Below are 14,907 nucleotides of genomic sequence, written 5' to 3'. Positions count from 1 at the left end.
GTTTGGTAGAGTGTAGCCCAAGAAGTTACAAAACAACAACAACCACAATTAATACAAAAATTAAACTCCATTTGGATTCATACGATATCGTTGGTACAATCTAATATATGTTTTATGTTTAGATTATATTTTGAACGATGCATAATTGTTTTAATTATCTTCTTTATTGCATATTTTCATTTAATTACACAGCATAGTGTCCGGTCTGTATGAAATTCGGACGTATTGTCGCTGAGATTTGCAACTGGTATCAGCATCTTTCATGCTAAGTTTGAAATAGGTACTGCAATATGGGGGACAATAATTGCACTTTACCGGTACACAACACAGTGATTCATTTTGAAATCTACATCAATGAGTCCCTGGGATTCGCATATTTTGAAACATCCAAACTGAAAACAATGGGTCCTGTCCCAGATTACAAATAAACTTCTTAACATGATACGCCTTAGCCAGGGGCTCTTTTATTCAATTTTACAGCTAAAACAGAAATAGGTTTATAGCAAGTAAAATCTGTATTTGTTTTACTTTTAATTTACAAACAGTATTACCACAGGCAGTATCATAAATTTTTAATTTACAAACAGTAAAACCACAGGCAGTATCATAAATTTAACCCCCCCCCCCCCCTGAGCTTACCCCAGAGGTTCCAGATAGTGAATGGTTGGACTTTTCAACAACGAATATGGACAAAAATACACAGTTTGAAAAAATAACCCTTCTATGGGTATTATATATACACAAGGTATTAAACGCACTATATGCCTATTGCTGAAAGATTGTGGAACACGGGACATGACCGTTTTCATCGAGAACACGCATGTTCCCATGCAGTTGCCGACAAAATGCAACTGGATTTGTTAAAAGACAGTAAAAGCAACGTGTTTACACAACCAACCAATCACCTGTTCGGCTAATAACTTTAACAATTTGTTCTGACTAGAGAGTAGAGTTTTAATAAATTAGATGACAAATGTTTATAATTTTTTGTCAAAATTAGCCCTTTCAAACAGTGTGACAAAAGAAAAGTTCTCGTTTGGTAAAAAGATTCACACCTTCAATACAGATTTAGTGCAACAACACTCATACTGTATTAAAGGTGAATAGCCTTCTCGCCTTGTTTTTTCTCCAAACAGGGAGAGCTTTTTCCACAAATTCATTTCGGGTTAAATTGCACAACTTCACTCTCATACACACTGAACAAAACATGTGACCTTCCGCGTTTTTCTCACTGGGAACATAGCGCAGCCAAGAGTAGAGCCCATGCCACTTCGTCTGAAATTTTCAATATTTTTTTATCGGAAATTTCTTTGGAAACATCATTCATTGTCATTGTAGTCTACGCTGGGAGTGTCAGTTTTGGGTTCTTCGGCCAAGGAAGTGGCAGTAATTTTTTTCACCCAATTAGGAAGGGGTCCGGTACCTATGCCATTGGGAATTTTTTGCGTCGTGAAATCACCAAATTGGGAAAAAATGAGTCGTGAAATCTTCCAATTGGGAAAAATCAAGTGATGAATTGTGCCAATTGAAGAATGGTATTTTATTGACTTGTTTAACTTTTGTCAGCTTTAAATGACACAGGAAAGCAACATAAACTTCACAGTCTTGCACAAACAACAACATGCTATCAGAACACAGATGGTAACATGCAGAGTTCTCTGTTTTTATCTGCTATAAATATATCAAGAATGTACGAATAGCTTTGTCATGTTCGTCGTCAATCTGTATTTGGCTACTGTCATCTTCGACAATTTTTGTTGCAGTGTACTGTGGGGAATGGGTGGACGAAACAGACGCCGAAAGTTTTTCAAAGGCAAAATGATTTGCTTTTGACTTCACTAGGCTTTGACTTCTTTCTGTAATACTTTTATTGTAGCTCATGAAGCGTAAACAAAATTCAGACTGGTTTATATTTCGCAATAACATACACATATTTAATGTACGAATGTAACATTAGATGTTTAAACCAGTCAATGATTGAGAAGTCAAATCGGCCGCAAGTTAAAAACAGTCTCGAAATACGTCAAGTTGGCGTTTTCGGGGATTGTTAACTTGATTTTGATTGGGATATTTTGTGTGTTTTTTCCGGAAATTGGGATGGGTCCGGTTCGTTTTGGGAACGGGTCTGTAGGTCATTGGGAACAGGTCCGTTTACCGGACCCGTCCAAAGTAGGAAAAAAATCACTGTAAGTGGTGTTTTTTAAGAAAGATGTTAATTTAAATTGTTTATGATCAATTTTGAAAACCTTTTTGGGTGGCATTTTCTTTGTTTCTCATCCGGGACAGCCAATGAACCCTCCAACAAACTTAATAAAACGCCATAACTGATTGGATAATTTATAAACAGTCCACTCTCGTTATCTCGAAGTCGGCGGGAACAAGAAAAAATATCGAGATAACGAGAGTTCGAGATATCCGATAAGGCGTTTTCAAAGGAAAAATGAGACGAAAATTTACCTTGTTTTTAACATCTTAATACCTGCTTAGTGATCTAACTAAAGCCGTCACCGTGTGGCATAATACTCTCTTCCTGATATATACGCGTTTTACGAGGCACGATTAATTTTGCTATTTAAATGCTTGAAATGACGTTTTAAGTATTACAGAATTGCATGAACACATGCAGTTATAATTTTTCTAAACTGTCGAGTAAACGACGGTGTATATAAGCAAAACTATAACTCAATGCATTTTGGAATGTTGTTTGTAAAAACAATTAGTCTTTCGGCCTTTCGGCAGGCTGTGTATTAATTGCAGTTAATTGATGTTAAAGTGACAGGCCTTAATCAAGAGTTAATGGCTAACGACATTACACACGTGTGATCATTGATGCAATTAACGGATCAATTTCCTACCGCACGGTATCGGGAGCAGCCGGGCGAAGCGGGACGGTGAAGTATCAAAGAAAAAAGTTTCTCACCTTTTGCCGACACTAGGAAAGTTATTCGCACTTCGAGATAAACCACTGTAAATACATGTTAAATCGGGACTCGGGACAAAAATTTATATCGACATATCGAATTATTCGACATAACGAAAATCGAGATAAGCGATGTTTATTTATATAGATAAAGAAGGGGAAAAAAATGGGGCAATGACCTTACTTCGACATATCGAGAATATCGAGATATCCGATGTCGAGATAACGAGAGTGGACTGTATGTATTTCAACCAATCAAAATACGCGTACTACATTCTGAATGTAGTAATGTGACTTCCTTTCTACTTTTCAAAATGGTGTTGACATGTGTTTCGCTTATCTCCACGAATCGAACTCGGTATGGAAACTTGGGCGATGTTGACAATTGGAGTTTTTAAACAATGCGTCCCGAGGACGCACATGTTTGAGAATGATGTGCCCCAGAAAAAACGTGCGTCAGGTACGCAGGACGTACGGCAAAATGAATCACTGCAACACCTAATACCTAACATCTCACACCTAACACCTAACGATACACCTAATAATCCTTTGTACCCTATATATTTCCTTAGTATTGGGGGCTACCGCCCTAAAACCCCCTGTTTGTTGATAGTGGTAAACAAGTGCGTACCAGTAAAGTGCAATCTAGCCGAAATAAGTAAAATGAGCAACATTAAATATTTTCTAGCATACATTATTAAATAAGATAATAAATACGTATATATAACTAATGCACACATTAAAACAACTTACTTGATATAAAACACAATTTCGTGAGCTGTTGACGTGTTAGAAACTTGGATTCATATCATTAATCTGGGAGCACACCATATAAGTTTTTGCAATGGAAAAATGCAAGATAGATCTTGTGTCTAATTTAAATCAACCAATTGTGCCTCACCAACTATCTCAGGAACCTCTGTAAGATAGATTGAATCATCAATTCCAAACTTCGGCTTTCAGTTTGATTACGTTTTTTTTCAGCTTTTTGTTTTGAGCAGTTATCCACAAACAATACACAAATTGATGTTGATGGTAATTTAGTAACAGATTTTGAGCTTGTTACATGTACAATGTTTTACAAATGTACATGTAGGTTGATTGAATTCGATTTTATAGACAAACTGGAGACTTAATTTTTGACATGGAATATTTTCTATAACAATCATGGTTATTACCGGAAAATTCTTGTGTTTGAAACACATTGTACTAGAATAAATAAGTTCCTTGTTTTAACTACATGTATAATGTGCATTTTTAGCTCACCTGAGCCGTCCGTCCGTTCACATTTGTTCGTAAACTAGGTCAAAAAAAGAAAAAACTTGTAAACACTGTAGAAGTCACATTACATGCCCAATCTTCGTGTAACTTTGATAAAATGTTTGTCTTAATGATATGTTGGTTGAGTTCAAAAGTGGTTCCGGTCCGTTGAAAAACATGGCCGCCAGTGGGAGGGGCAGTTTTCCTTATTTGGCTAAGGAGAAACCTTGTAAACACTCTATAAGTCACAATTTAGCCCAATCATCATGAAAATTGGTCCAAACATTGGTTTTATTGATATCTCGGACGAGTTTGAAAATGGTCCAGATCGGTGAAAAAACATGGCCGCCAGTGGGCGGGGCATTTTTCTCTATATGTATATAGTGAAAAGATGTGAAGTCACATTTTTAGCCCAATTTTCATGAAATTTGTTCAGAACATTAAAATATTGTTTCCTTGATATGAGAGTTGAGTTTGAAAATGGTTCTGGTCAGTTGAATAACATGGCTGCCAGGGGGGCAGTTTTCTGATATTTATATAGTAAAAAAGCTTGTGAACACTCTAGAAGTCACATTTTTTGCTTAATCGTCATGAAACTTGGTGAAAATATTGGTTTTATATATATCTCAGATGAGTTCTCAAATGGTACCGATTGGTCAAAAAACATGGCTGCCAATGTGGGTGGGTCAGTTTTTCTTATGTGACTTGAGAGAAACCTTGTGATCGAACACTATAGAAGTCACATTTTTTGCCTAATCATCGTGAAACTTAGTAAATACATTGGTTTTATTGATTTCTCTGAAAAATTGGAAAATGGCTCAGATCTGTGAAACACACTTTTTAGCTCACCTGTTTTAGGATTGGTCTTTGTCCGCCCTCAGCCAGTCCACATTTGGTTTGTAAACACTCTAGCATTCACATTTCTCAAGCATTCTTTATCAAAGTTGCTGAAAGATCTCAGTCAAGTTTGATAATGAGCACATTCACATAATTAATGCCATAATTATTGCCCTTGATTGTCCAAATTTTCATTATATTACACAAAATCCTTGTAAACACTTTAGAGGTCACAATTTTGTTTCAGATTTTATAAATCTTGGTCATAATATTTATTATTATAAGCAAAGTTTGATGTTTGGTAAGGGGAATCAACTCAAAATATAGGTCACCAGGTCAAATCTTACAAAAACAAGAACACTCCATACGCCAGAGTTTTGGTTCAATAATGATGAAACTTGACCAGGATGTTTGTCTGGACAATATCTAGGTCAAGTTTGACGTTTGGTAAAGATTGAATCAACCGACTCCTCTCAGGTGAGCGAACTAGGGTCATCCTGGCCCTCTTGTTAAATAATTAATACATTATTTAGCCTTATTTTACTTTTTTTTATGTAAGGTTGCTAATCAACCATTTTCTAAATTGAAATTTAAATCAGAAAATCAAAAAGCATGTCATGGTAATAAATAAGCTCTTGCCCACTAGCCATGGCGACTTGCAAACAAAAACTAAAAGTTGATCTTTTGAATAGGTGGAGACTAAAGTAGGAACAATGAGATTGTCAACTCAAATCATTTACCTGATATTCATGTACAATAAATGAACATGATTATCTCACATTTATTACTAACTAAAGTGATTTAAAAAAGTTAAAATCATACACAATCTTTTTAGTGTCATTCAGTTTTTGTCCTGCCAGCATCTTATTACAAGTGTATCTGTCCCATTATTGATAATTATGAACATTCTAATGTTCATCTGTCATATTCTACTGTTTGAAAATACAGTAAAACATGACAAAGCGGTCACCTTGCATAATTTGTTTTTATGGAGCTCTGAAATCCTGGCATCTATTGTGTGTCTTTTGAACATGTGAAAAACCTGATTGCCTTAGCACCTTTGATTTAGACAATAACAGACGGCAGAGCTGAGCCCGACATCTATAATTGACCTGCTGCTGCTGTCATAACAACCAGCATTATAGACCTCCAGCCCAACATTACAGACCTCCGGGCCAGCATTATAGACCTCCGGCCCAGCTCTGCTGTGTGTTATGGTTTATATACATGCATCATATCTTTTTTTGTACAGTTAACAGTTGTAATTTCAATAATTTAAGATCTTGTTTTGTAAGGAGGTTGAAGCATTCAGCATGTATCTGGTATTGTCATATATTTTTGCTGACCCAAACTGTCAACAATGTCAACAATGTTGACATTAGTTAATTTGTTGAAATTTACAAAAAAAAATGTAGTGTTGAACAATAAATATTTCCTATTATAAACACTTACGTAAGTTATATTGTTACATTTGTATCACAAGAATTGAGTTTCTGCTACTTTATGTAGACCATGATGATTATTACCGGTATATATTTTACAATGTAATATATGCATATAAGTTATTGTCATTATTGAGGTATTAATTGTATCGCTATGGACAAACATTTGCTCTTACTAATTATAAGTGGCAACAACTTTTTTTACCTGGTGATATTACCCCTTAACAGACAATGCCAATTATCATCTGCCACTTTCCAATTGTCACTGGTCTATTTTGTCAGGTATTCATTATTGCATAAGCTGCAGCCTCTTGTTGCCAAATGTTCCAGATATATATTGCTCATCATACATTGTAGTGTTTCTGACTTAATTGTAGTGCAAGTAATTCTTTCTTCATAAAGTTATATGAAATTGCACTTTTATTTTGTTGAAAGAAGAGGAATTTCTTTTTATGCTCCCCGAAAATTTTCGGGGAGCATATAGTTGCCAGTTTGTCCTTTCTTCCATACTTCCTAACTTCCTTACTGCCGTCACTTTTTTGGTACAGTTTCTCATAGCACCTTCAATACTTTACCGATCTCTTTCATATTTGGCATGTAGGTAACTTGCATGGACCTCTACCTTTTGATGAGGTTTGAGGTCACTGGGGTCAAGGTCAAGGTCATTGAGGCTAATAATAGATTTTTCCGTCACACTTTTGTTAGTTTCTCATAGTACCTTCAATACTTTACTGATCTCTTTCATATTTGGCATGTAGGTACCTTGCATGGACCTCTACCTTTTGATGAGGTTTGAGGTCACTGGGGTCAAGGTCACGGAGGCAAATAATAGATTTTTCCGTCACACTTTTATTACAGTTTCTCATACCACCTTCAATACTTTACAGATCTCTTTCATATTTGGCATGTACATGTACCGGGTAGGTACCTTGCATGGACCTCTACCTTTTGATGAGGTTTGAGGTCACTGGGGTCAAGGTCACGGAGGCAAATAATAGATTTTTCCGTCACACTTTTATTACAGTTTCTCATACCACCTTCAATACTTTACAGATCTCTTTCATATTCGGCATGTACATGTACCGGGTAGGTACCTTGCATGGACCTCTACCTTTTGATGAGGTTTGAGGTCACTGGGGTCAAGGTCACGGAGGCAAATAATAGATTTTTCCGTCACACTTTTATTACAGTTTCTCATATCACCTTCAATACTTTACAGATCTCTTTCATATTCGGCATGTACATGTACCGGGTAGGTACCTTGCATGGACCTCTACCTTTTGATGAGGTTTGAGGTCACTTGGGTCAAGGTCACTGAGGCTAATAATAGATTTTTCCGTCATGCTTTTGTTACAGTTTCTCATAGCACCTTCAATACTTTATCGATCTCTTCCATATTTGGCATGTAGGTACCTTGCATGGACCTCTACCTTTTGATGAGGTTTGAGGTCACTGGGGTCAAGGTCACCGAGGCTAATAATAGATTTTCCGTCACGCCTTTCATACAGTTTCTCATAGGGCCTTCAATACTTTACCGATCTCTTACATATTTGCCATGTAGGTACATGTACCTTGCATGGACCTCTACCTTTTGATGAGGTGTGAGGTCACTGGGCTCAATGTCACTGAGGCTATTAATATATTTTCCGTCACGCTTTTGTAACAGTTTCTCATAGCACCTTCAATACTTTACCGATCTCTTTCATATTTGGCATGTAGGTACCTTGAATGGGCCTCTACCTTTTGATGAGGTTTGAGGTCACTGGGGTCAAGGTCACCGAGGCTAATAAAAGATTTTTTAGGTGGTTATTAACACATAGATTGACAAAGTGCATCATCGGGGAGCATCCAACAGTTTCACTGATATTCTTGTTTTAAGTCTGCTCACTATAATGGCATCAGCGTTCTTTTCCTCTACATAAAGCTGGTACACATGTACCATAAAATGGCACCATTCCCAAATGAGACCATTTTTCCCAATTAAAAAATAACAAATTTCCAATTTACAAAAATATCACCAGACCAGAAAAAATTGGCGAAAAGTTGCAAACCCACATGTGAATCCCTTTTGTCAAAACATCACAGTGTACACAATAGGTCAGTATACATCTGCTATGTGTGTTTTTACAACACCCAACAGTTTTGTCAGATTTTCTGTTTACTCAGAAATGTATACCGGTACAATACAATAACTGAATCATCGAAAAAACCTTAACAATTAAGATACAGCATGATTGATTTTAAATTAGTTTTAAGCAAATGTTTAGTCAAAATCATAATAGTTTAGTTACAACGAACATTGAAAGTTTTAACCAAAATTAAAATATTTCATTTTTCTATACGCTACTTAGTTTTTATACAAAAATCAATACGCCCACACTTCCATGCGGTAGCGTGACGTTTTACATAAGCAGCATATTTTTCGTTCTCTTTTTATCGGAAAAAAGAATTAACAGAAAAACCCAAAATATACATTACTTGTGCACTTTTTATTTGAAGCTAGAATTAGATACATGGTGTTACAATTAACATTCAAAAGCGTGTTTGGGATTACAAATTTAGTTATGGTCATTAGAGAATGCAACAAAACTATTACAGTTTTTGGGAATTAAATAAATAATTATTTGTTAATTGGCTTTACTTGTCAAAATTAATGTTTTGACAATATTAAGCATGAACTGCACAATTTCCAAGAGTTTTACATCGGGTTGACATCATCAGTCTCCTTAGTAATTGGCCATGTTTTTTTCTTGGAGGACTGATTAGTGTGGTAGGTATAGCAACGCCACAAAAGCACTGAAACTAACTATTGAAAGTGACACTGGATTATTCATGCATAACTGATTCCCAATCGTTCGCATCTTCAGTGCCATGGAGCTATAATACTCTTATAGGACTCATTCAGTAGTATGTCACCAATTTCGGTATAAAATGAAAACAGCCAAACAAATTTTGGGTACTGATTATCAATTGCAAATTTATACAATTCTGACTTCTAAAATTGGGGATTATGAATCAAATATTGAGTCAAGTGCATAGTTGTCAGATGTTGTTTATAGCAAAGTTTTATCAATATGGTTGAGTCTACTGATGCAAACATGGTTCATTCAAAGGCAGGTTATCAATATGGTTGAGTCTACTGATGCAAACATGGTTCATTCAGAGGCAGGTTATCAATATGGTTGAGTCTACTGATGCAAACATGGTTCATTCAAAGGCAGGTTATCAATATGGTTGAGTCTACTGATGCAAACATGGTTCATTCAAAGGCAGGTTATCAATATGGTTGAGTCTACTGATGCAAACATGGTTCATTCAGAGGCAGGTTATCAATATGGTTGAGTCTACTGATGCAAACATGGTTCATTCAAAGGCAGGTTATCAATATGGTTGAGTCTACTGATGCAAACATGGTTCATTCAAAGGCAGGTTATCAATATGGTTGAGTCTACTGATGCAAACATGGTTCATTCAAAGGCAGGTTATCAATATGGTTGAGTCTACTGATGCAAACATGGTTCATTCAGAGGCAGGTTATCAATATGGTTGAGTCTACTGATGCAAACATGGTTCATTCAATGGCAGGTTATCCTACGGAACATGAGGCTCAAGAGTCCTGATGTAGATATTTGATACTTTCAAGCACGGCTTCAGTTAAAAGAGTGCTTGGTTTAATAAACTCTTTGTTAAGTATTCAGGGGGTTTTCTGCTATGTAAAAAAGGCCGTTAAACGGACTCGATCCCAAACCGAAATTATTAAAAAATTCCCAATTTCCAAAAAAAATAGTGTCTTATGAACTATGACTATTTGACTCTATATCTCAAGTTAATTTTTTTAAACAACCTAAAAAATATATAACCCTAATTTATATGATTTTTATCCAAAATGGCCAGGAAAACCCCTGTTGTGCCAATATTTGTTGATAAAAAAATCCCAATTTGGTCCTTTTTGTCGATAAAAATTCCCAAATTTGCCACTTTTATCGATAAAAAAATCCCAAGTTGACCAGACTCCTTTTCCCAAAATGGCTGGAAAACCCCACGGTATTGATGAAACAGGATTTTGCAGGAATTCATTCACCACTTTGTCATATGCAACTGTCCTGATTATTTGTACATGTTTTATTTGGATGAAAATGCCACTAATTTTCCCAATGTGGATGGTATCGGCACCATTCCTAAAGAAGAGAGGAAAATTGCCGGGCATACGTGTGTTTTCTGCATATATGTCAATGAATTTTTGCCTCCTTTATAAAGAACCAGAAAACGACACTTTCCCAATTTGGAAAAAAAAACTAAAAAATTCTCAATTGCTGTCAAAAAAAGTCTTGGATATGAAATTTACCACAAAATTTACATTCTGCACAAGATTGGGAATACTTGGATATGAGAATTACCACATAATACACTAGATTGTCAATACTTTGATATCAAATTTACCATATCCTAAACAATGTGGGCAATACTTTGATATGAGATTTACCCCACGAGATAACGAATATTGTGATATGGGATTTACAGCATCTTGCACAAGATTGGAAATATTTAACCAAGTTTTCCGAAAGAAAAAACTGGTTATTAGATAGGCGAATGCGGGCGGGCGGGCGCAACAAGCTTGTCCGGGCCATAACTATGTCGTTCATTGTCAGATTTTAAAATCATTTGGCACATTTGTTCACCATCATTGGATGGTGTGTTGCGCGAAAGAATTACGTTGGTATCTCCAAGGTAAAGGTCATACTTTGAGTTCAAAGGTCAAAAATGGCCATAAATGAGCTTGTCCGGGCCATAACTATGTCATAAATTGTCAGATTTTAAAATTATTTGGCACATTTGTTCACCATCATGGGACGGTGCGTTGAATTATGTCGATACCTCCAAGGTCAAGGTTGCCATGACTAAAAATAGATTAATTTTGAAACAAGAGGGTAACTATGATGAACAATCAGTAACAATGCACTTTTTGAGTTGTGTCTCTTTATCAGATTTTTTTTTGCAAATTGCAATCAGGTCGCCACGAGTAAAAATAGATTTTATTTGAAAAAAGGGGGGTAACAATGCACATTTTGAATTATTCTCTCTTTATCAGACTTTTTTTTTATTGAAATTCTTGTTTTGTGACAATTTTGTCCCTTGTTTGATATGATTTTACCACATCCTACATAAGATTTGCTATATTTTTCTATGAGGTCTACTACATCCAGCACAAGGTTTGGAATATTTGATAGGAGATAAATTACATGATACACAAGATTGGAAATATTTTTATGTGAGATTAAAACCAGTTTCATTCTTCATCCAGTGCTCATTATACATTACTGTAAATATTTAATCCTTTATAAAAGGCTTTCATATCATTATTAACAAACACAAGTTTATAGATCATCTTACGACATTTGAATGGTGCTTTAACCCTTTACCACTCAGATACGTGTTTTCATGCATTTGACGTCCCTCAGATACGTGTTTTCATGCATTTGACGTCACTTAGAAAGTTAAATTTAATTAAAGACTTTTCTTACTTGATCCAAGTTTTAAAGGTTTCAGTTCCAACCCTTAGATACTGATGAGCAGCAAACAGCATAAAACCTGAAGAGACTGCAAGTTACGCGCAGGCTTTTCTGGTTTTATGCAGCATAAAACCTGAAGAGACTGCAAGTTACGCGCAGGCTTTTGTGGTTTTATGCAGTTTGCACATCACCATTTTCACTTTTGTGTTTGAGTGGAAAGGGTTAAGACTAATAAATCTGTTCAGTCAGTTATTTCTTTCACTGATTTTTTTGTCTGATGTATTTTTCATTCCCAGATTGTGGTCCCTTCAGGGCTGTGACCCTTTCCTGTCTGGTTCTGTCTGTCCATGTGAGCAGCACCAGCCACCTGACCAGTCCAGGCAATGAGTGACACTGAGAAAAACTTTCAGGGTAAGCTGGGGAAATCACTTGGAAGTGAGCACTAGTCTGAACTGCTGACGTAGCATTACAGTTGACATGATGTGGCCCTGATTGTTGACAGGCTGACATAGCATTACAGTTGACATGATATGTCCCTGATTGTTGACATGGGCCTATTGCAAGGCACATATTTTGCCCCAATACAGACATGTAAAGATCTGCATGATTTCATGAAATTATTTTTAAATGCTAGTTTATTTTATATAGATAAACAACCAATATGTTTAACACTTTTTTTCGATTAAACTTTGTAAACAAGTACATTTGTTAAAGTATTGCTAACTTTGATCATGTCCATTCAAACTTAACTCTATTTTGCCTTTTCTTCTGCTTTTCTTATTTATAATTTGTTTAAAATTAAACCACATCATAGACATTTTTATCACTACTTAATTGCTTCTCAAATAACAAGGCAACAATGGTGCAGTTGTAAGTTTATGGTGTCAACATGACAACTCCGGACGGCCAGGGATTGATACTGACTAGCAGAGTTCAGAAGGTCTTGAATAACATCAACTTCTAGTTGTACACAATAGAGATGTGAGGGTGTAGTGTAGACTCAAAAGTGCAACATCAATAAGCCCTGGGACTTTGATGCAATCAATCTGAAATGAATAGGTTTAAAATTAAAATAGACATTTGCTCACTGTTGTGATATCAGTGACACTTTCCTGTCCGATGTTTTCCCATGTTTGTCAAGTGTAGTCCATTTCTGTCCCATGTTTTCCCAAGTCTGTCATGTCTCCTCCATTTCTGTCCCATGTTTGCCCAAGTCTGTTTTGTCTACTTCATTCCTGTCCCTATGTTTTCCCAAGTCTATTATGTTCCCTCCATTTCTGTCACATGTTTTCCCAAGTTTGTCATGTCTCCTCTATTCCTGTCCCATGTTTTCCCAAGTTTGTCTTGTCTACTCCATCCCTGTCTAATGTTTTCCCAAGTCTATTATGTTCCCTCCATTTCTGTCCCATGTTTTCCCAAGTTTGTCATGTTTCCTCTATTCCTGTCCCATGTTTTCCAAGTTTGTCATGTCTCCTCTATTCATGTCCCATGTTTACCCAAGTTTATCTTGTCTACTCCCATTTCTGTCCCTATGTTTACCCAAGTCTGTTTTGTCAACTTCATTTCTGTCCCATATTTTCCCAAGTCTATTATGTTCCCTCCATTTCTGTCCCATGTTTACCCAAGTCTGTCATGTCTTCACCATTCCAGTCCCATATTTTCCCCAGTCTGTCATGTCATCTCTATTTCTGTCCCACGTTTTCCCAACTCTGTCATGTCTCCTCTATTTCTGTCCCATTTTTTCCTATGTCTGTCATGTCTCTTCCAGGTCTGTCGGGCAAGGAGGCGGGCAAAAAGAAGGATGGCAAGAAGGACAAGGGCAAGGGATATGTGATGTTTGATGCTAATGCCTCCGATGAGGAACCTGTCCTGGCAGAGGACAACAAGTAAGCACCTTCAGTGTATGTCATATCGTTACTATAAATACGAACACATTGAGGTCACCTCCAAACTGCTATTCATATTCACCAGGCCTACTTGATCATATCTACCAGGCCAACATGATCATATCTGCAACAGGCCAATTTGTCATATCAGGAAAGAATCCAATCGGGCGACTTCAACTGAACATGATGGTGTCCATACTAAATCTCAAAGTTGATAAATAAAATTGAGCCAGAAATAAATAAATAAACTAAAATAAACATAATTAAATGATGCTCACTTTTCAAGTAATCAAAATATTGCTTTAATCTGAAAGTGTAGATTATATTGATGATGCTATTTAAAATTTAATAGGGGTCATTATACAAAATAATTAACAACAAGCTTTCCTCAATGAAAACTTTTATCCAATGCTTATGACAATTATATTATGATATGCACTTTCATTTTCTGTTCTTCAATCACTTTATCCTACTTTTATTTGAACCACATTGTTTTTTGGAGATATTTGTATCTACAGTCAAACCTGAGAACAGCGGTCAGTCAAGGGAAATGACCAAAGTGACCATTGTCCACAGGTGACCGTTGTTTTCTGCCCACAATTTTTAGATGGTTGGTCAGTTGGTAGTATTGCTACGTTGTTACATCATCCAGTCATTTGCATACAGTGTGAAACAAAAGTTCATTGCCGATTACTATGCATTTTAATATAATTAACTTACATTGAATAATACAGAATAATATTTTCTAAAATGGTTTAATTTCATATTGTTAAACTACATCAATGACTATCAATGCTAGTATCATTATTTACTCATGCATCTAGTTCATTCGTAACAAGTCTAAAAAGCGGATTTGCTGTTTAAACCGATAGTACATTCATTCAGTAAATCCTTCAGTTTGTATTTCATTTATTTGAACTTTTAAATAATGATTGTCGCGTGTCATTGACGTCACGTTCGAACAATTATAAAAGCATATTCGCTGTCATAAACAGACAGTACAGTTAAACCGTTTCTTTCTAATTCAAAGAAAAAGAAGCCAAAATCTTGTT

At 36.0% G+C, this 14,907-nt stretch overlaps 1 protein-coding gene across 3 annotated transcripts in view; it reads left to right on the top strand.

Annotated features, from left to right (window-relative positions):
- The window catches only part of LOC127847735 (ralA-binding protein 1-like), a 67,107-nt gene continuing 52,200 nt past the window's right edge, over positions 1-14,907 (top strand). For 2 of the 3 annotated variants that reach the window (XM_052379832.1, XM_052379830.1), the window contains exons 1-3: positions 1-93; positions 12,266-12,380; positions 13,738-13,855. In XM_052379832.1, the coding sequence (XP_052235792.1) occupies positions 12,353-12,380; positions 13,738-13,855 (146 nt within the window). In that variant the 5' untranslated portion in view covers positions 1-93; positions 12,266-12,352. The remainder of the gene's footprint in view (positions 94-12,265; positions 12,381-13,737; positions 13,856-14,907) is intronic. The other variant, XM_052379831.1, reaches the window with a different exon arrangement.

Source organism: Dreissena polymorpha, chromosome 10, assembly GCF_020536995.1.
Source record: "Dreissena polymorpha isolate Duluth1 chromosome 10, UMN_Dpol_1.0, whole genome shotgun sequence".
Classification (NCBI taxonomy): Eukaryota; Metazoa; Mollusca; class Bivalvia; order Myida; family Dreissenidae; genus Dreissena; species Dreissena polymorpha.
The sequence above is the reverse complement of the archived record's forward strand: the minus strand, read 5'-3'. Positions and strand labels throughout refer to the sequence as shown.